The following is a 25,594-nucleotide window of genomic DNA, read 5'->3' as shown; positions in this document are numbered from 1 at the left end:
AATATGATTGAATGAATGAATGAATATGGAATTAGAATGGTGTCACACACTGACCGTCACAGAAAGGAATGTCATTTGACCAACCATCAGCCTCACAATCTCGAAAGTCAGTTTGGCTCACCATTTGATACCTGAAAACACAAGATGAAAATAAAAACAATAATAATAATGGTATTTGCTAAGCATTTACTACCTGCCAAGCACTGCTCTAAGCTCTGGGGGGGATACAAGGTAATCAGGTTGTCCAATGTGGGGCTCATAGTCTTAATCCCCATTTTAAAGATGAGGTAACTGAGGCACAGGGAAGTTGTGACTTGCCCAAAGTCACACGGCTAACAAGCGGCAGAGGCAGGATTAGAACCCATGACCTCTGGCTCCCAAGCCCATGCTCTCTCCACTGAGGCACACCATAGCTAATGCTCACCTTTACAGGGTGGGAAGAGCTTACACCAATTTTAACAATGTTGCAACAGTAGAACCAACAGGAATTATTGCCAGATTGAATACATAGGTTGTAAAACAGATGAATCAAGGATAATGCTAAGGTTTGTGAGAATAAGGAGGAGAGTAGTATTGCCTAAAGTGATGGGGAACTGACGACTACATCAGTCTCCTCATTGACTTCTTTGCCTCCTACTCTCCCCTCTCCAGTCCATACTTCACTTCACTGCTCAGATCATTTTTCTGAAAACCGTTCAATCCATAATTCCAAAATCTCCACTGGTTGCCCAACCATCTCCTCATCCGTCAGCTTTAAGGCACTCGATCAGCTCTCTCCCTCGTACACTACCTCACTGATCTCCTACTCTAACCCAATCCACACGCTCCACTCTAATGCCTACCTACTCTCTAAACCTTGATCTTAATAATAATAATGTTGGTATTTGTTAAGCGCTTACTATGTGCTGAGCACTGTTCTAAGCGCTGGGGTAGACATAGGGGAATCAGGTTGTCCCACGTGGGGCTTAATCCCCATTTTACAGATGAGGGAACTGAGGCACAGAGAAGTTAAGTGACTTGCCCACAGTCACACAGCTGACAAGTGGCGGAGTGGGATTCGAACTCATGACCTCTGACTTCAAAGCCCGTGCTCTTTCCACTGAGCCATCTTGTCTAGCCTACCACCAACTCCTTGTTCAAATCTTCCTCTGGTCCTGGAACTCTCTCCCCTTTCATATCTGACAGGCCAACACTCTCCCAACCTTCAAAATCCTCCTAAAATCACATCTCCTCCAAGAGGCCTTTCCTGACTAAGCCCTATCCACTTTCTCCTCTGCTGTTTACCCGTTAAGCACGTTGATACACACCCCAGTCCCACAGCACTTTGACAGATATTTTTATACTCTACTATTTCCCCTATTTGTAATTTATTTGAATGTGTCTTCCCTGTAGACTGTAAGTTCCCCGTGACTAGAAATCACATCTACCAACTTTCCCAAGGGCTTAGTACAGTGCTCTGCACACAGTAAGCACTCTCTATATGCCATCGATTGAGTGATCCATGTAATGTCCTAGTGCTTAATACAATGCTTAGCACGCAGTAGCCACTTAATAAAGAATATTTAGACTGTGAGCCCCATGTGGGACAAGAGGCTGTGTCCAATATGATGACATTTACCTAACGCTGTAAGTGCTTAACCACTGCCATTAACATCATCATACCGATAAGTATGTCACTATTATCCACAGTTTTAGATTTGATAAAGTTTGATTAAAACTTTCATGAACACATACCCTTCATCACATTTGTACACAACCCGTGAACCATATACGAAGTCCTTTTCTCGAGTAAGTTCAAAACTACCAAATTGAATATCTCCAGGATGACCACAGGGTTTTTCTGGAAAGAATACAAGAGGCATTATAAAATGATAATATAGTAGCATATACAGCACCAAAGCATTATATTTGTCAAAATTGTACAATTCAACCATTTATGAATTTTAAGAATTATTTTTATAAATTGCTATTTTAAAAATTACTCTGCTATACAATGTCTGTACCTTTGCTGTTATTTGGGGGGGAAATAATCACTCAAAACCTCATATTTTTGCAATTCATTAGTTCAGTTCAATGCTACAGTTCCAAAATGTGCAACTTTAAATTCCAACTATTTATCAATTAGAGGTTTCTATAAATTCAACAGAGGAAGAAAATTCTTACTCTGACATGTTTTATGCTTGACAGATTCTACCCAATCTCCATACTGGCAGATCATCACTATGCTTCCAAGAGTTCTGTATCCCGGTCGGCATTTGTAAACAGCAGTGGTTCCCTCCTTGAAGACCTCTCCATCCATGTTACTAACAAGTATTTCTGTAGCCCTTCTCGGAGGGGGATTCTTACAATCTATTGGAAACAAAAACAGATCAGATTTTCTCAAATTGATCGCCCAAATAGCAAATTAACTTTAGAAGCTTCTCCTTTCTTTCCGAATAAATCATTTGGATAAACGGCAAGGTAGCCTTCACACAGTGACAAGGGGCCTGTGGGAGGGTGAGGTGACTAGGGGAAGGATGCAGTGCCAGCGACCCTGGGACCACCAATCACTAGCTGGAGGGGAAGGGACAGGATGGACAGGGAGGTCCCTCCATCCTTGGGTGCTACAGCGCTTGTGGAGAGAGAGTCTGGACTTTCCCTGAAAACTGGCAGCCCCAGACCACCACCTGCTTCATCCACACCAAAAGCAGCTTTGCGGTCATGTTCGCTCATTCATTCAGTCATATTTATTGAGCACTTACTGGGTGCAAAGTACTCTACTAAGCGTCTGGGAGAGTACATTACAACATTGGTCATGTGACTTCCGCTCCCCTAGGGTCTTTTTCGTGCTGTAGGAGCAAATGGCCACGATGGAGGCATGGCTTTCTTGGACTGCCAGGGCATCTTAGGAGGACTGAGCCAGCCTGCATCTGACTACCAAGCAGCGTGGCCTAGCAGATAGAGCACGGGACCGGGAGTCGGAAGGGTCTGGGTTCTAATCTTGGCTCTACCACCTACCTGCTGTATGAAGTTGGCAAGTCACTTAACTTCTTTGAGATTCAGTGACCTCATCTATAAAATGGCTATTTAGAGTGTGAGTCCCACGTGGAACAGGGACTGTGAACAATTGTAACTTCTATCTAATTCAGATCTTAGAACAGTGCTTGGCACATAGTAAGCATTTAACAAGTACCAAAATTATTACTGTTATTGCCAGCTCTTCCTCTTCCCACCCAGGGTAGGGACTGAAACGGTACAGATCTGGAAAGTATTGAGCAGGTTACTTTCTAGAGAAGGAGTCATGAAGATAATAGCTGGGATTGGGAGGGGGAGAAGCAGTGTGGCTTAGTCGAAAGGGCTCAGGCTCTAATCCCAGCTCTGCCACTTGTCAGCTGTGTGACTTTGGGCAAGTCACTTAATTCCTCTGTGCCTCTGTTACCTCATCTGTAAAATGGGGATTAAGACTATGAGCCTCACATGGGACAACCCAGTAACCTCGTATCTCTCCTAGTACTCAGAAAAGTGCTTGGCACACAGTAAGCGCTTAACGAATACCACTATTATATATCTGTTCTCATTCATTCTGTTCTGTGCTACCAAATCCCCAGGCTCAGGGTCTCCCAACCTGGGGCCAATCCCCATGAATGAATGCCCATTTTGGGCAATCCAGCCCTAATATGCAAGTCACGTTGCTTAAATGAACCACAAAAAACCCAAATTTTTTTCCAAAAAGCATAAAAGAGCACAGCACTGTAGTCTCTGCACCCAAGGAGAGTAAAACCGCAAACTGCATAATTAGCTCAATGAAATGCATGAAACTAGTCTGAGGGGAGACAGATGAAAGAGTCATCTCTCACCACTATTGCAAAACAATTCAAACACTGGTCCCGCTCATAGTGAGAATTAGTGGTCCTGGTAACTGATGAGGCTGTGAGTGCTCTTCGGTGATACCTTTAAAGTATCCTGCCCAAAGGACCCAGTGGTGTGCCAATTTGATCCTACCAACATCATCACTGATTCACCAATTTATGAAGAGGGTGCCTGAAACAGATATGCACAAAATGGCCACTGTATTGGAGCAACATCATAGGGGAGATAGTGGTGCTAGCTTGGCCAGCAGTTTCCACCACCGAACATCCCCTTCCCCTGCACATTTTCAGAAGCTATTTTAAATTCCTTTGGAAAATCAGTAGAGGAGAGGTTGGTTGGTTAAGGAGCTGGAGGAGTGATTTTAGGGGGGACAGAGAGACCTTAAGGGGATCCCAGTGTTATGTGAGGAAAGGAGGAGGGATTTGCCCCCCATTGCTACGTCCAGAGCGTCTCTGGTCTTCACACTGTTCACAGTCCACATCGACGTCTTTCCAGGATCGATCATCTCATATCTATTCCCTTCTATTCTCCATCTAACCCACTACTTAGGAGAACTCCTTCACTCAGTTTCAACTACTATCTCTATGCAGATGATTCCCAAATCTACCTCTCTAGCCCTAACCACTCTCCTCTTTTACAGTCTTACATTTCCTCCTGTCTTCAAGATAGCTCTACATGGATGTCTTGCTGACAACCTGAACATAACAGGTCCAAAAAACAACTCTTCATCTTCCCACTCCAACCTTATCCAGCCCTGCCTTTCCCATCACTGTAGATGACACCTCATTGTCCTTCTCTCACAAACCCTTGGCATTATCCTCAACTTATCTTTCTCATTAAACAAGTATATTCCATTTGTCACTGACTCCAATCAGTTCTACCTACACAGAATCTCTGGAATCTGCCCCTTCCTCTCCTTACAAACTGTTATCAACCTGATCTAAGCACTTATTCTATCCCACCTTGAATACTGCATCAGCTTCCTCTCTCCCCTCCAGTCCATGCTTCACTCTGCTGCCTGAATCATTTTCCTAAAAGATCATTAAGTCGATATCAACTCCTCTCCTCAAAAACCTCCAATGGTTGTCCATCCACCTTTGTGTCAAAGAGAAACTCCTTACCATTTGGTTCTAAGGCTGTCAATCAGGCTCTCCCTCTCCTACCTTCCTTTGCTGATCCCCTACTACAACCCAGGCCACCCATTTGGCTCTACGAATGAGAACCTACTCTCTGAATCTCGATCTAACTTGTCTCACCAACGATCCCTTGTTTTTACCCTCCCTTTGGCCTGGAACTCCCTCCTCTTGCATGTATTGCAGACCACTACTCGCCCCATCTTCAAAGCCCTATTAAAATCACATCTTTTCCAAGAGACCTCTCCTGACTAAACCCTCATCTCCGTTCTTTGCCATCCCTTCTGGTAAGCATTTAATGTTTACCCCATTCCCACAGCACTTATGTGCATATCCTATACTTTCACATTTTCCCGACCTGTAATTTATTTTAATTTCTACCTCCTCCTCCAGATTGTAAACTCTCCAACAGCAGGAGTCACTGGCGTTGTACTTTCTCAAGAACTTAGTACAGTGCTCTGCACAGAGTAAGTCCTCAATAGATACCATTCATTCACTGATGATTGCAACTGAGCAATCCTGGGGAAATTTCCAAACCTGACCAATTTCCAGGAACAAGAAGCCATTTACTGAGTACCATTTTAAAAAAATTAATATTTGTTAAGCTTCTACTTTATGCCAGGCACTGAATGAAGCACTGGGGTAGCTACGAGATAATTAGGTTGGACGCAGTCCATGTCCCAAGCCCCTCCTCCCAAAATGAAAGCTCATTAACCAAAATACCACACTTGGAAATCTCTTAATAATAATAAATGGGGATAATGTTGGTATTTGTTAAGCGCTTACTATGTGCCGAGCACTGTTCTAAGCGCTGGGGTAGACATAGGGGAATCAGGTTGTCCCACGTGGGGCTCACAGTCTTAATCCCCATTTTACAGATGAGGGAACTGAGGCATAGAGAAGTTAAGTGACTTGCCCACAGTCACACAGCCGACAAGTGGCAGAGCTGGGATTCGAACTCATGAGCCCTGACTCCAAAGCCCGTGCTCTTTCCACTGAGCCAGTCCGCTACTAATTAATTAACTAATTAACTAACTCTTTTAACTAAAATCTGTTTGTGATCCATATCCCTTAGGTCTGAACAAATACAGTGTGTGGGATTCCCAGCAGATGCATTTCTGCTTAGCAGAGAGGGAAAAGAGAAATTCGTATCTATCAATCAATCATAATAATAATAATAATATTGGTATTTGTTAAGTGCTTACTATGTGCCGAGCACTGTTCTAAGTACTGAGGTAGACACAGGGGAATCAGGTTGTCCCACGTGGGGCTCACAGTCTTCATTCCCATTTTACAGATGAGGGAACTGAGGCGCAGAGAAGTGAAGTGACTTGCCCACAGTCACACAGCTGACAAGTGGCCTAGCCGGGATACGAACCCATGACCTCTGACTCCAAGGCCCGTGCTCTTTCCACTGAGCCACGCTGCTTCTCTAAATAATAAATACATGGGGGGATTTGTTAAGCGCTTACTATGTGCAAAGCACTGTTCTAAGCACTGGGGGATACAAGGTGATCGGGTTGTCCCACGTGGGGCTCACAGTTTTAATTTCCCTTTTACAGATGAGGTCATTGAGGCACCGAGAAGTGAAGTGACTTGCCCACTGCCACATAGCTGACAAGTGGCAGAGCTGGGATTCGAACCCATGACCTCTGACTCTCAAGCCCGGGCTCTTTCCACTGACCCATGCTATGGTATTTATTGAATGCTTGCTGTATACATCACACTGTGCTAAGCATTTAGGAGAATACAATTTAGTAGGTACTGAGAAACAACATGACCTAATGGATAGAGCAAGGGCCTGGGAATTGGAAAGACCTGGATTCTAATTCCAGCTCCTCCATTTAATAATAATAATTGCGGTATTTGTTAAGTGCTTACTATGTGCCAGGCATTGAACTCAGTGCTGAGGTGGATACAAGTAAATTGGGTTGGACACAGTCCCCATCCTGCATGGGGCTCTCAGTCTTAATCCTCATTTTACAGAAGAGGTAACTGAGACCCAGAGAAGTGGGCCTCACATCGGAGAAGTGCCAAGTGCCAAGGCCATACAACAGAGAAGTGGCAGAGCCGGGATTAGAACCCATGACCCTCTGACCCAAAGACCCGTGCACTATCTACTTCACCATGTTACTTCTGCTGTGTGATTTTGGGCAAGTCGCTTCACTCTCTGTGCCTCAGTTACCTCATCTGTAAAACAGGGATTAAGACTATGAGCCCCATGAGGGACATGGACCTCATCCAACCTGATTATCTTTTATCTACCCCAGCTCTTAGAAAAATGCCTTGCACATAATTAGTGCTTAACAAATACCTAAAAAAAAAGAAAAAAAGGAGACACGCTTCCTGACCATAAGGAGTTTACATTCAAGCAAATCACCAAAACCGTGGAAGCAGGACTGACTAGCTGAACTCCAAATGCACCCCAAATCTTCTGTGGGACAATCCTGAGAGTGACACCAATTTACCAGGGTTAACCCTTAGTTGAGCCCCTAAATTCATCCCCTCAAGCAGACAGGTCTGAAGGTGGCAGGTACCTAGGGATAACTCTGACCAGCTCATTTCTTGCAAGTGGCTTTGGTGGTTACTTTAGGTGGGAAAGAGCTGGAGCGCGACTAAACTCCCGCACTCTGCTTTTCTCATCGTCTTCCCCACCTATAGCTGTGATTAAGTTTTCCAGACCTGAATTCCCCATTGTTCCCCTTTCTCAGGGTCTCAGAACATAGGTCAGTTTAGTACTCTGGCTTAGTGGAAAGAGCACGAGTTCGGGAGTCATGGTCATGGGTTCTAATCCCGGCTCTGCCACTTATCAGCTATGTGACTTTGGGCAAGTCATTTAACTTCTCTGTGCCTCAGTTACTTCATCTGGAAAATGGGCATTAAGACTGTGAGCCCCACGTGGGACAATGTCATTACCGTGTATCTATCCCCAGAGCTTAAAACAGTGCTTGGCACATAGTAAGCACTTAACAAATACCATTATTATTATTATTATTCAGCAATCATAGAGGAGGTGACTGCCTTGGAACACAGGTTTGGAGAAGCCTGTAACTCCAAGGGAGAGAAATAAATAATATAAGGCATATTTGTTCAGTACTTACAATGTGCCAAGCATTGTATTGAGCATGGGATAGAGTCAAGATAATCAGGTTAAATGCAGTCTATATTCCACATGGGGTTCACAGTCTAAAGGGAGGGAGTATAGCTATTTCATCCCTATTTCCCCATTTCCTCATCTGCAGATGAGGAAATCGAGGCACAAAGAATTGACCAGCTGAAGATCACACATCAGACAAGTGGCTGAGGCAGGATTAAAACTCAGGACCCCTAACTGGCAGGCTGGTGCTCTTTCCACTGGACCACACTACCTTCAGAGACTTGTCCTTTCACCATCTATATTCCATATTCAGATCTAAAGGATAGACATAGAGCCCTGGGATAAAAGATTCCTCCCAGAGCCTAAGATGTCTTTAGTTCAACATTACGAGTTCTCATCCCTTTAAGCTTTGTGAACTAAGAAGAATTTAGTCCTTTCCTGAGATGAAACAGGCTACCAGAGTCCCTTCACAGTCCCCAAAGTTAATTCTATTTAGACTATTTCTGCCTAAGACTAACTGCTATCTAACATTGATTATCCTACCTCCTCTAACAGGTCTAACTCCATAATACGGCAACATCCAAAAGTCACAAGAGAACTAAAAAACCGCTGAAGATGATTCTTACTTCAGTCACAACCAACAGCCACAGTTGAACTTTCTCTTCTTCTAAAAAAGCTTGTTAGCGTGTGTGGGGCTACACTGCCTTTCAAATCAGCCTTCAGAAACTTTTGTTTGAGGCAGGCTTAAAGGACTGCAAGAAATAGCACATTGACTACATTCCCCAGCAAGCAAAGAGGCTGACTTTCTATGGAGCTGAGCCTTTACCTCCCAGGTAAGGAGGGAAATAGCCTGCTCCTCCTGAATCCCTATAAGAACCTTCTAGAAGGCAGATTCTTCTCTCCCTGCTCTGCCACCTCAACATACTGGTGTCTGGCTCCATCCTGTGGCCCATCTGTTTGGTAAATTTACTTGTGACCATCTTGTTTAATGTTCTGTGGTTTTGATTAGTTTAGGTTAGGCAAAAGACTCTTGTTCGTATCTGTGTCTTTTTGTTTGTTTGCTGGTGAATCTCTTAGTTTTCTCTCTGAACTCCATTTCTTCTGAGTAAACTATTGCTTGTAAATATTATGAGTGTGGATAGTCTCAAAAATGTTCTCTGAAATTATCATGGCTGCTCAAAAAGCCTTGCATAATATCTCAAGGAGGTCGCTGGTCAGAGCTTGGAAGACTCCAATTCTCCTGGCTACTGTTGGGTCGCCTTGGGATTATAATATTAATCTGAAAGTTTTTAATAAAAGGTCTGATCATAACAACTTGTATTTCACAGGTGCCACCTTTAGTATCATTTCTTTATGAGAGGAAATACAAGAAATATACAGTTTTGCTTGCTAATTTTTAATGAATATAATTGCCCATTATAGTTAGTTGAAGTATCCTCATTAATGAAAATGAAAACAATAGACTAAATCCCCTAACTTCCAAAATTAGAACTTGGAAAACAAAAATGGGGCCCTTTAATTGCCCATGGATAGCTGGAAAAATACATAAAAATATCCAGAGTTGCAAAATACAGACAACAAGGACAAATGTCATATCATCCACAGAGTCAGATTTCTCTAGAGAGGAGTAGCATGGCCTAATGGAAAGAAAAGAGCAGAACCCAGGAGTCAGAGGACCTGGGTTTTAATCCCAGCGCTGCCACTTGCCTTCTATGTGACCTTCAGTTAGTTTCTAAACTTCTCTGGGCTTCTGTTTCCTCATGGGTAAAATGGAATGCTCCCACTCCCAAAGAGGTGTAGAGAACACAGAGAGAGCACCTCTGTCTAAGTCAGGCACCTTCAATCCCACTCCTTCCCAGGAGGCCTCAGCACGTGGCCGCCAGTCCAGGTATTGGGTGTGGGCCACTTACTTTCATGGGGTTTTAACACATCTGTTCATTTGCATAAACCTGCTCCAAGTTGACTCAATCAGTTCCCCTCAGACCACCTGAAGATGCTCCCCCAGAGCAAACCATCCATAGCTCCTGTACTGTCAGTCAGGTTTTGGGGCTTTTCATTTTCATTTGAGAAGGAAGGGCCTTTTCTTCACTCTCGGTCCCTCCTCCAACAGTCCTGTTGCTATCCGCCCTGTGGCCTGATCCACCATCTTGGAGCCACGTGGCCTGGAGTGGGAGGGGGAAAAAGAGCACTCCCAAAATACCAAGGTGTTGGGAAAACCTGGGTCGCTAGTATCAACCCCAAGCCATGATGAGCCCTGCTGTGGCAGAGGCTCCAGGAGATGCTATGGGTTGTACTCTGGGGCAGGGGCTGCGGGACACCCGTGGCATCTTGGAGTCGAGGTATGTGTAGAGAAGGGGTGGTGGCCTGGGCTGCTGTGAAGTCAGGTCCCGGGACTGGTAGCGGGTGGAGGGTACTACACATGGACAATGCTCCATGGAGATGGTCCTTAGAGGCAGCAGTTCAGGCCCTTGGGGTGTGCCACAGATGAGAGGGGATGGGGGCAGGGGGCTACCTCCAATGGCAGTCGCAGCTCGGAGCCCCCTCTTGGAAATATTGGGCTCACCCCGGCCCAGAGAGATGATAATGGGGCTCAGATCTTCCTCTCTGCACCGTGGATCTCAACTTGGACAGTGATTTGGAGCAGGAGAGTGGGGAAAGCAGGGGGAAAAACTTCCTTGGCAATCCAACGATGACCTGGGACAGCAGAGGATCTATTTGTGGGGGTTTTGTAGTGTTGGAGGGAAGGGAAGAAGGCTCACTGTTGGCTCCGATCAGTGTTGGCTCCATGTGGAAACGGATCAGGGCTCACCTCTCTGCCACGGAGTCCAAGCTTGAGAAAGGCAAGGATAACACAAAGATGCTTTGCCTGATCTCCATTCTACATATTCTGTGAGCCCCCCGTCTATATCTGACTTGATGGTCTTGTATCAACCCCAGTGCTTAGCACAGACCTTAAGCTAAATAAACGCTAATACCACAGTTATTAGGGAAATAGGAAGGAGGGTGAAATGTTCCCTGGAGTCATGTTGGCAACTAGCACCACATTGGGTTCTGGGAAAACAAGTATTTATTGCCCCAGTTGGGGGAGTGGAGGTTAAAGAGGAGAAATATCTGCTGATGCAGGACTTCTACCTCTTGAATTGTCTGGATCAAGCCTAAAAGCCACTGACCCTGAGGTCCAAATAGCAACTGGTTTTAGGTGAGGAGGGAGCACTTTGAGAAGGGGGAATTTGTTCTGCTCTTCAGTAGGAGTAGAATTAGTAATGAAGCAGAATGGCCTAGTGGGAAGAACACATGCCTGAGAGTCAGAAGATCTGGTTTCTAATCTTGGCTCTGCCACTTGTCTACTGTGTACCCTTAGGCAAATCCCTTAACTTCTCTGTGCCTCAGATTCTTCATCTGTAAAATGGGATTCAACACCTGGTCTCCCTCCTACTTAGATTGTGATGCTGCTGAGGGACAGGGACTGTGGCCAGACTGATTACCGTTTATCCTCCTCAACACTTATGCTTGGCATAAAGTTAATGCTTAACAAATACCATTATTAGCTGTAGTAGAAGTCACATTTATTGAATGACAACTTGGTGCAATCCACTGTAGTAGGTTCTTGGGAAGTACAGAATAATAAAGTGACAAATTTCCTGACTGGAAGAAGCTACACTCTAACAAGTAAGGCACACTAGAGTGATCAAAATAAATAATTTAGTACAAGACATATAGATTAGGTCAGGGCTCTGCACACAGTAAACACTCAATAAGTACAGTTGACTGATTGATGAGTCCTGAAGGAGGGTATAAGTAAGTTCATTAAGTGGTAGAGTTGTCTGATTCATTCATTCATTTGTATTTATTAAGCGCTTACTGTGTGCAGAGCACTGTACTAAACGTTTGGAAAGTACAATTCAGGAGTTAATTGAATGAAATGATTGATTAATGGAACTAAGCCCAGCTGCTTCAGCTAAGTCTTCCCAGTTTGGCTATGGGGAGCAGCAGACAACTGTGTGCTCCGACACAGTCAGAGCTGGCTTTTCGGGCTGGCCCTGACAGATGAAGCCAGAGATGACCTTCCCTGCTTCTGTCAGGTTTTCCCCCTGCTTACTCAATCAAGCAATCAACTGAGGATTTATTGAGCACTTATGTGCACAGCACTGCTCTAAGCGATTGGGAGAGCATAGTTACAACAGAATTAGCAGACACATTCCCTGCCCATAACAAGTTTACACACTAGCAGAAGCTTACAGTTCAGCAGGCAGGGAGCTCCATTGAAACTGCACTCTCCATTGCCACTAAAGGCCTCTTCATAGGTAAATCCAATTAATTTACTCTGTCATAATCCTTCTTGACTTCTTCAATCAATTAATCAATGGCATATATTGAATACTTACTGTGTACAGAGCACTGTCCTAAGCATTTGGACCACACATTACACAGAGTTGGTAGACATATTCCCTACCCACAAGGGGCTTACCGTCTAAAGGGGGAGGCAGACATTAATATAAACTACAGATATGTATTAAAGTACTGTGGGGTTGAAACTGGGGTGAGTACCAAGTGTCTGAAGTGCTTAGAACAGTGTTTGGCACATAGTAAGTGCTTAACATAATAATAATAATCCAAGTACATAGACAGTTAAGAAGGAAGAGGGTGTTGTGGAAAAGAGGAACTTAATTGGGGAAGGCTCCTTGGAGGAGATGTGACCTTAATAAGGCTTTGAGAGGGTGCTGGTCAGCTGGCTCAGTTCATCTAACATCGCTCCGGGCAGAGAACTGCCCAGAGACACTACGATCTTTTTCTGCCAAGCAGCTTCAGCTGGCCCAGAACATCTAACATCACCCGGGCCGAGATATTGCTTGAAGATATTAAGATCTTTCTCTGAGTAGCTGCTTCAGCCAGTCCAGGTCATCTAATATTGTTCAGCCTAGAGAGCTGCCCGAGGACACAGAGATCTCTCTCTGTTAAGCTGTCTCAGCCAATCTAGGACATAGAACTTCAGAACCACTGCCTACACCTGCCAAGACACAGAGATCTCACTCCTGAACAGCTGTGGCCAAGAACCAGCCATTTCTTCACCTTCTCTCTCCCTGCAGCCCCAACTGAATATATAATAGAGACCACCAAACAGTTGTGACTGTATCACATCCTGTTAAGTAACCTGGCTTTTTACCTATCAACAGCTGTCTGTCTTCACAACGAAACCCTCTGTTTACTCCCAAGCATACATCTTCTTACTCTCAAGGATTCAAGGACCTGCTTTCAGTTCAGCAATTAATCAATAGATTAAGCAGTTTTGCTGTTCACAAGCTCACGCATAACCCTTAATCTTCTCTGGCCCCACCATGTTCCCTAAAAGTCCTATCTCTAATCAGGCCCTGTCCTTTCTTCCTAGCACCCCATCAGATATTCCCAGATAACACAATCTCCCCTACTTCTCTCTCCAGTAAAGGCCTCATCTTCTCCCTCTCCTCCAGACTCACTGGGGGGAGTGGCCTTCCTTCTTGCTCCTGAATGCTGCTTTCACACCATTCCAACTCTACCACCCCTCTTGCTCTTGAATGCCACTTTCACACCATTCCAACTCTCCCACCCCTCTTCTTCCTTTCCGTTGAAGCCCATATCATCTGCCTCTACCATCCACTCCTGTTACTAATTACTAGTTGCTAGTCATGGTTATATAATCATCAACGTCAACATCATAGTATTTATTAAGCATTTACTATATGACAAGTACTGGGGTAAATACAAGATAATCAAGTCCCAAATGGGGCTCACAGGTATTATATCTCATTTTATAGATGTGGGAACTGAGGCCCAGAGAAGTTGAGTCGACCAAGGTCATAAGCAGAGTGGCTTAGTGCATAGAACACGGGTCTGGCAGTCAGAAGGATCTGGGTTTTAATCCTGGCTCCACCACGTGTCTGTGGCTGTGACCTTGGGCAAGTCACTTAACTTCTCTAAGCCTCAGTTACCTCATCTGTATAATGGGAATTAAGAGTGTGAGCCCCATGTGGGTCAGGAACTTCATCCCACCTCATTAACTTGAATCTACCCCAGCATTTAGAACAGTGCTTGGCACATAGTAAATGCTTAACAAATACCATGATCATCATTATTATTATTATTATTATTATTGAGTGGTATAGCTGAGATTAAAACGCAGGTCCTCTGGTTCCACAGGCCTGTGCTGTTTCCATTAGGCCACTCTGCTTCCCATGCTCCAGGCCCCTCCTCCAACTTTCTGAACCATCTGATCATTTACTCAAATTCTATCTTTCTTCATTTCTACTCTGATCCTTGAAGACTTTCATATCCATGTGGATGTTTCTGATGGTGCTTATGTTATCCATTTCCTCTCACTCCTCAACTGCGTTGACCTCCTCCTCCACCTCACCTCATCTATTCACCAATTTGGAGACATATTCGTTATCATCTCTGGTAACTGTAATAATAATTATGGTATTTGTTAACCCCTTACTATGTGCCAAGCACTGTTCTAAGCACTGGGGTAGATACAAGATAATCGGGTTAGACTCAGTCTTAGGGTTTACAGTCTTAATCCCCATTTTACAGATGAGGGAACAGAAGCACAGAGAAGTGAAGTGGCTTTCCCAAGGTCACACAGCAGACAAGTGGCAGAGCAGGGTTTAGAACTCATGACCTTCTGATTCCCAGGCCCGTGCTCCATCCACTAGGCCATGTACAATCTCTACCCTGACCAATTCTGAAATCCCTCCATCTAACCACAACATCTTCACCTGTCTTCTCTCCCCCAGATCCTTGCAAATCTGTCCTATCCCCCCACCCACAGAGATCTATGATATTTCGACACTCCTCCTTCCAGCATAGACTGAGCCCTATATAGGATGGGAACTGTATCTGACCTGATAATCTAAAATCTAGCCCAGCACATTGAATAGGGCTTGACACACAGTAAGCACTTAATAAAAAACATTAAAAAAAAAGAAGTTGCAGGAGAAGCAAATGAGGAATTAGACATTCAGAAAGTTTGAAAAGGAATGAGAGCAAGGAGATGGAATGCTAGCTGGAAGTTGCTATAGGATCCAGGGAAATATTTTTTGGTATAGGGGAGAGTTAAGTATATTTGAAAAAAGAGAGAAAGGAGGCAGGAGGTCCTTTGAAAATGACATTAAAGAATGAGATCAAGCATTTTTAGAAGGAGAGGTGAGAGACTCATAAATCTTAGCTGTTATTCTTCTTCAGAGCATTAGTCAATCAATCAGTCAGTCAATCATATTTATTTAACATTTACTGCGTGCAGAGCACTAAGTGCTTGGGAGAGTAGAAGTGAGTTAGAAGACATGTTTTCTGCCCAAAACATGTTCAGTCTAGAGGTCAGACAAACATTAAAACAAATAAATTACATATATGTACATAAATGTTGTAGGGCTGAGGGTGGGTGAATAAAGGGTACAAATCTAAATGCAAGACCAAAGCAGAAGCGAGAAGGAGAAGAGAAATGAAGGTTTAGTCACGGAAGGCCTCTTGGAGGAGATGTACTTTTAATAAAGCTTTCAAGATGGGGAGACTGTTTGTCAGATATGAAGGAAGCAGGAGTTCCAAGCCGGGGCCAGGATGTGGGTGAGTGGTAGGTAGCAAGATAGATGAGACAGAGGTACAGTGAGTAGTTTGGCAGTAGAGGAGCAAAGTTTGTGGGCTGGGTTGTATATGAAAAACAGACAGGTAAGGAAGGAGGAGGCAAGGAGCTTTGAATGCCTGAAAGCCTATGTTAAGGAGTTTCTGTGTGATGCAGAGGTGAATGGGGAACCACTCGAGGTGCTAGAGGAGTGGGGAAGAATGGACTGAACATTTCTGTATAAAAATGACCTGGGCACCAGCGTGAAGTATGGGCTGGAATAGAGATAGGCAACAGGCAGAGAAGTCGGCAAGGACGCTGATGCAGTAATCAAGGCAGGATAGGATAAGTGCTTTGATTGAGGTGATAGCAGTTTGGATGGAGAGGAAAGGGCAGGTTTTAGCAATGTTGTGAAGGTTGAACTGACAGGATCTGGTGATGGCTTGACTGCGTGGGTTGAATGAGCGATGAGTCAAGGCTATGACCAAGGTTACAGGCTTGTGAGGCAGGGAGGTTGGTAGTGCTGCCTACAGTGATGGGAAAGACAAGAAGAGGACAGGATTCGGGTGAGAAAAAGAGGAGTTCTGTTATGGACATTTCAAGTTGGAGGTGTTGGCAGCATATCCAAGTAGAGATGTCCTGAAGGCAGGAGGAAATCCGATCATATTCACATATGTGTGTATATATATATATATATATATATATATAATATATATGTGCAATATGTATGTAATATATATGTGTAATATATATATTAAGTCTAACATTTTGTATTGCAGTTATCTTGATATATGCCATTTTAAAATAACATGTTTTTATAACCTTCTCTGTTTTTTGCATTTCTTCAGGGACTGAACATATTTTTTTTCTAGATTTCCAAACAAAAGTACATATTAATTATCAGGATGATCCAGAAGTAATAAACGGCAACAGGAATATCACAGACATAAAGTTGTATCATTGCATTATGAGTGTCTTTCAATTTTCAATCTGCGGAGACTTATAAACTGTCACAGAAGAAAGAAAATAAATATCAAATAAATATATAAAGAGAGGTTGAGCTGTGCTGTGGATTAAGCTTTACAGACACTATACACTTAGCTACAACCAGAGGGAGCTCACATGCTATCACAAATTCAGAGAGTTTAAAAGTGGAGTTTAAAATTTATGAAACAGAGTCTTAGTTTCATATTGTACTTGAAAAGAAGAAATAAAAGATGGGCTGGCAGGGCCTGTTATTGGGACTGGTAATTCTGGAAGCTGCAAGCCTCTGAATTTGTGATAAACTCAGCTTTTCAGATATTTGGACGCAACCCAGGGATTTATGACTCCATTGGTTGCTGAAAACTGCTTCTACAGTAGAAACGTTGCAGAACTCAGAATCAGTGTTCTTTCAAGGGAAAAATGCTTTAAATGGCAGATTGGTTCCTGAACCCAGGCTGGGTGCTCTATCTTTACCAGAATTACCCAGACTTGAATACTGTATCAACTAATGGTTATTAAAATAGGTCCATGAATGTATTTTATATTGTAAATAGCAATCATATTGATATACAAATCATGTACAAAGTTAGAAATATAGCACATAACCATAGGACAGAACTACTCTGTACAATGTACAATACCTCCACTTATAAATGCTATAAAACACATAGAGACACTAAACACTTTTGTGATTTCCTAAATATGGGCACGTTCCCTAACCAAAGTGAGTTTACAGTCTAGAGGGGGAGACCAACATTAATATAAATACAGGATAGCATTTGTTAAGCACTTACTATGTGCCAAGCACTGTACTAAGTACTGGGGGAGATACAAGGTAATCAGGTTGTCCCACGTGGGGCTCACAGTCTTAATCCTCATTTTCCAGATGAGGTAACTGAGGCATAAAGAAGTTAAGCGACTTGCCCAAAGTCACACAGCTGACAAGTGAGAGAGCCGGGATTAAAACCTACAGCCTCTGACTCCCAAGCCCGTGCTCTTTCCAGTGAGCCACACCGCTTCTCTGAAATATTCATTCATTCATTCATTCATTCATATTTATTGAGCACTTACTATGTGCAAAGCATTCATTCATTCAATAGTATTTATTGAGCGCTTACTATGTGCAGAGCACTGTACTAAGTGCTTGGAATATACAAATCGGTAACAGAGACAGTCCCTGCCCTTTGATGGACTTACAGTCTAATCAGGGGAGACGGACAGACAGGAACAATAGCAATAAATAGAATTGAAGGGATGAACATCACATTAAAACAATAGCAAATAAATAGAATCAAGGCGATGTACATTTCATTAACAAACTAAGTGCTTGGAGAGTACACTAAAACAACAAATGGACACATTACCTGCCCACAATGAGCTCACAGTCTAGAGGGGGAGACAGACATGAATATAAATAAATTAGATAAATAAATAGATAGATAGATAGATAGATAAATATCTACAGATATATCCATATGTGCTCTGGGGATAGGAGGGAGGAGGAATGAAGGAGCAAGTCAGGGTGACCCAGAAGGGAATGGGACAAGAGGAGAGGAGGGCTTAGTTAGGAAAAGCTTCTTGGAGCCTTCAGTAAGGCTTTGAAGTGGGGGAGAGCAATTATCCATCTGATATGAGAAGATAAATAGGCAGGGAACTCTGCCAATTCTGTTGTACTCTCCCATGTGCTTAGTACAGTGCTCTGCACTTGTGCTCAATAAATGCCATTAATCAATTGATAAATTATGGTTATATATGTAAGTGCTGGGGGGCTAAGGGTGAAGTGAATACGAAGTGGACAAAGGAAAAAGATTCATATGCACTGATGAGGCGGCGGTGTCATTTTGGCAACATCCTGAACTTCTGACAGGGATGCAATGTTCACCCCAAATGGAGGAGGGGCTGGACAAAGAAGAGAAATAATACCTGACTCAGCAACCTCAAAACCAGGACACCCACCCTTAGTCTTTTCTGCCACAGACACATGCACGGATAGGCTCTCACCATCAGCAGTTTCATCTTTGATTGTGGACAGTTTCCCAAAAGCTTTTCCTAAACTACTTATCCAGTAGTAAGATGCAGTCCAGTGTTAAGACTGGACATTTGCCTTGGTAAAGGACAAGCCATTATCGTCTTTGATGTACTATTGTAATTATTATGGTATCTTTATGTATTTACTGTATGTCAAGCACTGTTCTAAGCACCAGGGTACATAAATGCAAATTTGGTTGGACAGAGTTCCCGTCCCACTTCCGGCTCCCAATCAAAGAAGGAGAAAGGACAAGTATTGAATCCCTGTTTTACAGTTGAGAAAACAGGCATAGAGATGTAAAGTGACTTGTCCAATATTAATAATGTGAGCCATATGCGGCACAGGGACTGTGTCCAACCCGAATTGCTTGTATCCAACCCAGTGTTTAGTACAGTGTCTGGCACATAGTAAGTCCTTAACAAATACCATAATTATTAGAGCAAGATTCTCTAGATAAATTAAATTCTGTAGTCAACTACTCTCTTCTATTTAATAGAGTCTTCTATTAAAATCACATTTTAGCTGCAGTCTCCTTGTTAACAAGTTATCACTTATTTAACCACGTTCAGGCTAGTCTTCTTGCTAGCTAGGATCTCCTAGTTAGTATCTTCTGGACAACAATCCTCTTGTTTGGCAAATCCCTCCAAGATTGACCAGTTTCAAACTAGCCTATCAAAGTGATGATTCCCTCTCTTGAATGTACTAAGGCTCAGTTTTGGCACTATTAGTGAAGAGTATGGGGGAGGGAGAGAGAGAGAGAAAGTAGGGTGGATCAGAGTCCAGCCTGAGTTTTTTGTAGAGATTCACAGGAAAGCAGGAGGGAAAAAAAAGTGTCTGCTCTTCCTCCAACTTATTTACAGTTTATGATCTGCTTGCCACCTCCCGTCTCCCCAGTGCCTGTTCCTGCCATGAAAAATGACTTGGGTTTTTTTCCAAGATAATAGTATTTTCTTCTTTCCCTCCCACTCGCTTATTATCAGATGTCAAAGAGTACTGACACTCCACCAGGCTTACAAGGGGAGAAAAACACCTTTTTCTCTTCTACTCCAAACTCCAGCAATCAGGAGATGGAAGAAACAGAGCAAGCCAGATCATCCACCATACCCACCCTCCCTTCTTCAGGAGGGTCCAGAGAGTGTGGGTGTCAACTCAGATACTGTTCCAGTTGCCCACATCTTCGCCTCCTGCAGTTTCTGATTTTACTTCCCAAAGAGCAGAGGATTGAGTACCCACCATCCCACCCTCCCACATTTTAAACCAGAGGGGATTGCATCACTGGTGAAGGTGACTCAATAAGTAGATTTGCCCACCAATCAGAGGAGGAGCTGGAGGGGTGGCTCATAAAGCAATGTTTGAACTGGAGGTATCTGAATAACAAAGTTTCCTGGAAGCCTTTTACGTGTAATGGAGTCATAGGTTAGCAAGCCCCGCCCATGTTGAGTACAGTCTCAGAGTTGGTCATGGCCTTCTAGAGAACTAGAGTCTCCCATTAGAGTATCCTAGTTTGTTGGGGTCTCCTAATTAGCTATTATTTTCTAATTAGCACTGATTGATAGATTATCAGGGATTTCCTAGTTAACTAGGATCCCCTTGCTAGCTTGGGACTCCTCGTTAGCTAGTGTCTCCTAATTAGCCAAGTTCTCCAGGTTAGCCTGATTCTGCAATTTGCAAGGGTCTCTAGATAACTAGTTAACTCAGGTTACCTAGTTGGGAGGGTTCTTATAATTAGCTAAAGGCTCTTGGTTGGCAAGCTTTTCCATGTCATCTAGGGTCTCCTAGTTAGCCTGATTATTCTAGTTAGTGAGAGACCCTCAGATAGGCAGGTCTCCTGGTAGAGTTTCCAATTAGCCCACGTTTTCTATTTAACCAAGGTTTCTTAGTTTGCTCAAGTGTCCTAGATAGCCAGAGGTTCCTAGGCAGCCAGGTTCTCTTTGCTATCTGGGGTTTTCAAGTACTGAATTCTAATTGGATCCAATATCTACCTGTCTGAGGTAAGTACTTGACAATTTTGCTCCAAACTGTCTTTTCCTGTCCCATATTCATTGCCTGATTTTTTTTAAAAGGCCAAGAGTAAAATTACATGATCATAACTGTAATAGCTCAAAAATGGTGAAATTGTACTTAAGTATGTGATGAATAAAAATGTCCCATCAGAGTTACTGGCTTCAGTGGGCTAATGAACATACGCTTGCATACATTTATAGTTTAAAAAAATATTACTAGGTTTGGTCTTCCGTAGAACAGCAAGTGCCTCCATCTGGGTCTTTCGAGTCCTTGATGGGTTCAGAGATATTCCTGGGAGCAAATTTCCAGGGAGCTGTGCTCTGGATAGAGGGTTGGGGGAGGCAGGGAGGGAGCAGGAGTTGAAATGCGTGAAGGGGAAGAGGGAACAGGAGGAACTGCTATAAGTTCACTATGGGCAGGGAATGAGACTGCTAATTCTGCTGTATTGTATTCTCCCAACCGCTTAGTACAGTGCTCTGCACCTACTCCTCAATAAATACCACTGATTGAGAGTATCATCAGGACAGCTGGGGAGAGAAGTGCTACAGAACTACCCTGTCAAAGACAGGGTGTTTCTGCTGCTTCAAGTAGTTCATCATCCAAACCGGTACTAGAAACATCTTGGTGTTGCTATTTTACAAGTGCATTAAAGCAACAAGTGCAAGCATGCATTGAATACACATACACACACACATAAATATATGTATATACACATATATATATATATATATTTTAGAAAGATGATTTAGGGACAGGGTAAAGCAAAGTGAAAGAGCAATCCTATTCTGTTGGCACTCACAGAAATGCTTGGTTTTGTCTGGGGTGAGGAAGACAGGGGCAGGGAATGGGTCACACATGGGTAAGGGGATAAGGACCAGAGGTGGACATCTCCTGAAGTGATATTACTGCCTGGAAGGAAGAGGCAGTAGAGCAGGAGCAGGTAAGAGGAGAAACATTTTTAACCACCTCCACCACCTCAGCCTACAACCAAGTATAAAGCTTGAGCCCCGCTGGCTAGGATGGCAGCATCTGTGGCATCAGAAGATTTTATACTTGACTGCTCTTTTGGGCCCTACTCTGCTTCTTTGAGTTTTTGTCAAAGTGGAGACTCCAGTAAATCAAGAGATAAGCCTGTCAACAGTGGTTGGAGGAGGTGAGGAAAGAAGACGAGTTGCTGCCATTTACCACAGCCATAATGATTCCAGGACAAAAGTCATCTTCTCAAGACATGGGAGGCTGCGGGCGCTCTCGGAACGGGCCTGAAACCAGGAAAATGTCACCCTCTTTCACATTCTAGAAATCTAGACATTATCACCACTTGGAGAAGTGGGACATAGCCGCTGAATATGAAGCTGTAGGAGATTCAAAAGCATAGCCTAGTGGATAGAGCATAATAATAATGATGATGATATTTATTAAGTGCTTACTATGATCCAAGCACTGTTCCAAGCGCTGGGGTAGATCAATACAAGGTAATCAGGTTGTCTCACGTAGGGCTCACATTCTTAATCCCCATTTTACAGATGAGGTTACTGAGGCACAGAGAAGTTAAATGACTTGCCCAAAGTCACACAGCTGATACGTGGCAGGCCAGGCTTAGAACCCACATCGTTTGACTCCCAATCCTGTGCTCTTGCCACTAAACCATGCTGCTTCTCTGGGAGCAGCATGGGTCTAGGAGTTGGAAGAACCTGTTCTAATCCCACCTCTGTCACTTGTCTGCTGTGTGACTTTGGGAAAGTCACTTAATTTATCTGTGCCTCAGTTACTTCATCTGTAAAATGAGGATTAAGACTGTGAGCCCCATGTAGGATGGGAACTGTGTCAAACCAGATTTGCTTGTAACTACCCCAGCAGATAGTACAGTGCCTGGAAACATAGTAAGTACCTAACAAATATTATTATTATTATTATTATTATTATTCAGAACCTCATGAATTGCAATAAGAGATACTTTACATCTTGATACTTTGCATTCCATCGGAATATCACAAAACACTTCTAGGCTGTATCATTTATTCAGTTTTTATTCACTGAATAATTATAGTGTTTTTTTCACTGTACCATCCCAAAGTTGAAAATGTGTGTAGTTCTTCCAAAAGTAGGTAAGCAACAATTACAAAAAGGAGAATTGAATGGCAGCCCTAAAATTGTCTATTCTATTAAGTTCTGAAATTCAAATTTCAAAGTTTAATATCTCTACTTGAGATTTTTTACCCTTCTATTCTTTCTCTGCTCTTATTTCTTGGTATTGTCTCGTTATAATATCTCTCACAGCTTCAGGGTTTATTGATGAGCCTCTGTAAATTCACATTTGTCTTAGTGGAACCTTAGTCATTTAGCACTTCCTTTATGAAAGGTCTCCCATCTGGATGATTACGAAGAGGTAAGAATGTCTGGTATAGACACTATCACCTGAGGTACAAAATATTTTTGTAGAACCCCATTAGAGTGTGAAAGTCACGTGGAACAGGAACCTTTCTCCAGGCCTACAGCATCTTATTTGGACCGTGTGATCATTCAGGTATGAGTAGGATCAGAACATCGGTCTGCATAATTGAGTACTGCATTGAGTAATGGATAAACATAGATCATGATCCAGACTCAGGGCCAAAATATTGCAAACTGTACAACTTAAAATCATTCCAGAGTCCCACTAAATGAAATATAAATCCAAATACTTGAAAAATGAGGCACTACCCATCAAGAAATGCTTGTCTGCCCCTGCATTCACTCTGGTTCACTTTCCCCAAGGGAAGTTTAAATTTCATTCAAAGAAAAAAATGAGTATGGTATAATTAGGTTTGCTTCATAGACCAGATTTTTACATAGCATTAGTGGAATTATATAGCATTGGAAAGGTGGGTTTGACTATGTAGAAATAGTCTCTACATTTAGGACAGTGTGTCTACTTGTATTTAGAATCTGGACGAACTTATTTAGATTATTAAAATTAGAGCAAAGCAACCAATATATTTAGGCTTTACCAAAATAGTCTATATTTAATTAGACATTTATATTCATGTCTGTCTCCCACTCTGGACTTTAAGCTCATTGTGGGCAGGGAATGTGTCTGAACTATCTCAAGCATTTTGTACAGTGCTCTGCATGTAGTAAGCACCCAATAAATACCATTGATTAACTGACAGTGTGTTTGCGAGTCCAAAAAATTGCTAAAATAGGTGAAATCATATTAGAGTTAATTTAACTCCCTAATGTAATCTTATAGGAATGATAGAAAATAAGGAATGGACAGAATTTATCTTTCTGACTTTTGATAATGATACTTTGATAATATCAGAAAGATATATTTTGTTTTGTTCAATACACTTCCCCCATAATTTGCCTTAAAATAATAAAGTACAGAGATACATTTATAATATTTATTTTTTAAAAATCAAAGATTCCAATATTAAAAGTACTGTGTTTCACATAGAAATATTTCAACCAGTAGAAACTGGTCATAGCTAGTTTAGCTATTTCTGGATGGATACCAGAAATTCTCTGATGACTGTTTTCCATTTTGTAATTTGTACCGACTCTTTTAGTTGCTTTTCTTGGGACAAGATTTTTTAGAGACACAGTTTCCAAAGTTATTTACATGCACCATCTTTGTGGAAAGTCTTAATCAAAAAACATAATTTTGTGTGAGTACTTGGGGTGGGGGAGCTGGGGGGGGGAAACCATAAGATCTTTTGATAGCATTAATTTCTTCCCAAATAATAGTTTTCTAAACTTCTTCTAAGAAATACATTAATAAAATAGATATCTAATATGTCATTAAAATGGCCACATTTCCACTTGGTTTACACATTAATAATGCCAATAATCACAAAGCAGATTACATCAATCTAGTCAGTTAATAAACAGCTTGAGGTACTTTTCCAAAAAGTATGACACTATTCTCTTTTCTATTTTCTACTTAAAAATTAAGGACTTTGATGAATGATAATCTTACCTTGTGCAGCACAGTAAATCCATGACAGAAAAAGAACAATCCTTTGAAGAAATCTCATTTTTAACATCTGAGAAGAATAGGGGGACACATTTAGTAGCCAATACTGTGTTTACTTGATCCTGTAATGGACTGTTCCCTGTGAGGAATTGCTCTAGTTGGGGCTGGAGAAGCAGCCCACAAATAAAGGCAGGGACTGGTGACTCCACCCATTAATTACCGTAAATTTTGGAAAAGCCAACAACCCCCACCTAATCTCTGGCCAGACATGGGACATGATTCTCAGTATACACCCACAGATTTATGTCATGACCTGCTTTCCCGCTTCCTCCTTAAAGCCACAGGCATGCACTCGCTCTGGTCATTTTAAAGGGTACCAGGTTCTGCAAACAGCAGGAGCAACTAATGGCTCTTGAGTAATTCATAAGCCTTACAAACTTTCCCATTTTAAATACCGGTGAACATTCAACCGTGTTCAGAGAAGGTGTAGTGAGGAAAAAGGATGAAGAACGAACTTACTTTTTGTTCCTTTTAGATGGAACTTCAGTTTCGTAAATGCTCTTTCACAATCAAGACTCAGATAACTTATGTAAACTTTGCAAAAAAAAATGCAGTTCTATGGGGTTTTGTTTGCTCTTTCAGCAACCCCTCAATTTGACCTACTTGCTGTAAGGTTAGTGACTCTGACAAATCAGATTTATTCATAGGTCATAGAAAGGTTGATGATAAGTATCACTTGAAGTCTAAATGGGTGTTCCGATTACTTCATATTAGTTTTAAGTCATTTTACAGTGCTATCTCCTTAATTCAGACTTTATGAATTAAGTCTTATCTACAGTTTTGGAGGGTAGTTTTACTACACCACTGTAATATGATCTGTGTGTCTTTGTGAATGATTATGTAATGCCTTGAATCTATTTTGCACTTTCAGTTTTCCAAAGCACTTTCCAAT

The 25,594-nt window shown here is 42.4% G+C and overlaps 1 protein-coding gene across 2 annotated transcripts in view; it reads right to left on the bottom strand.

Annotated features, from left to right (window-relative positions):
* Nucleotides 1-24,797, bottom strand: part of CFH (complement factor H) — an 86,994-nt gene extending 62,197 nt beyond the window's left edge. For both annotated transcript variants that reach the window (XM_029080819.2, XM_029080820.2), the window contains exons 1-4: nucleotides 24,646-24,797; nucleotides 2,164-2,349; nucleotides 1,735-1,840; nucleotides 55-131 (exon numbers count right to left, since the gene is read on the bottom strand). In XM_029080819.2, the coding sequence (XP_028936652.1) occupies nucleotides 55-131; nucleotides 1,735-1,840; nucleotides 2,164-2,349; nucleotides 24,646-24,712 (436 nt within the window). In that variant the 5' untranslated portion in view covers nucleotides 24,713-24,797. The remainder of the gene's footprint in view (nucleotides 1-54; nucleotides 132-1,734; nucleotides 1,841-2,163; nucleotides 2,350-24,645) is intronic.
* Nucleotides 24,798-25,594: the final 797 nt, after the last annotated feature.

The sequence above is a fragment of the Ornithorhynchus anatinus genome, chromosome 16 (assembly GCF_004115215.2).
Source record: "Ornithorhynchus anatinus isolate Pmale09 chromosome 16, mOrnAna1.pri.v4, whole genome shotgun sequence".
Taxonomy (NCBI): Eukaryota; Metazoa; Chordata; class Mammalia; order Monotremata; family Ornithorhynchidae; genus Ornithorhynchus; species Ornithorhynchus anatinus.
This window is presented reverse-complemented; position numbering and strand designations above follow the sequence as displayed.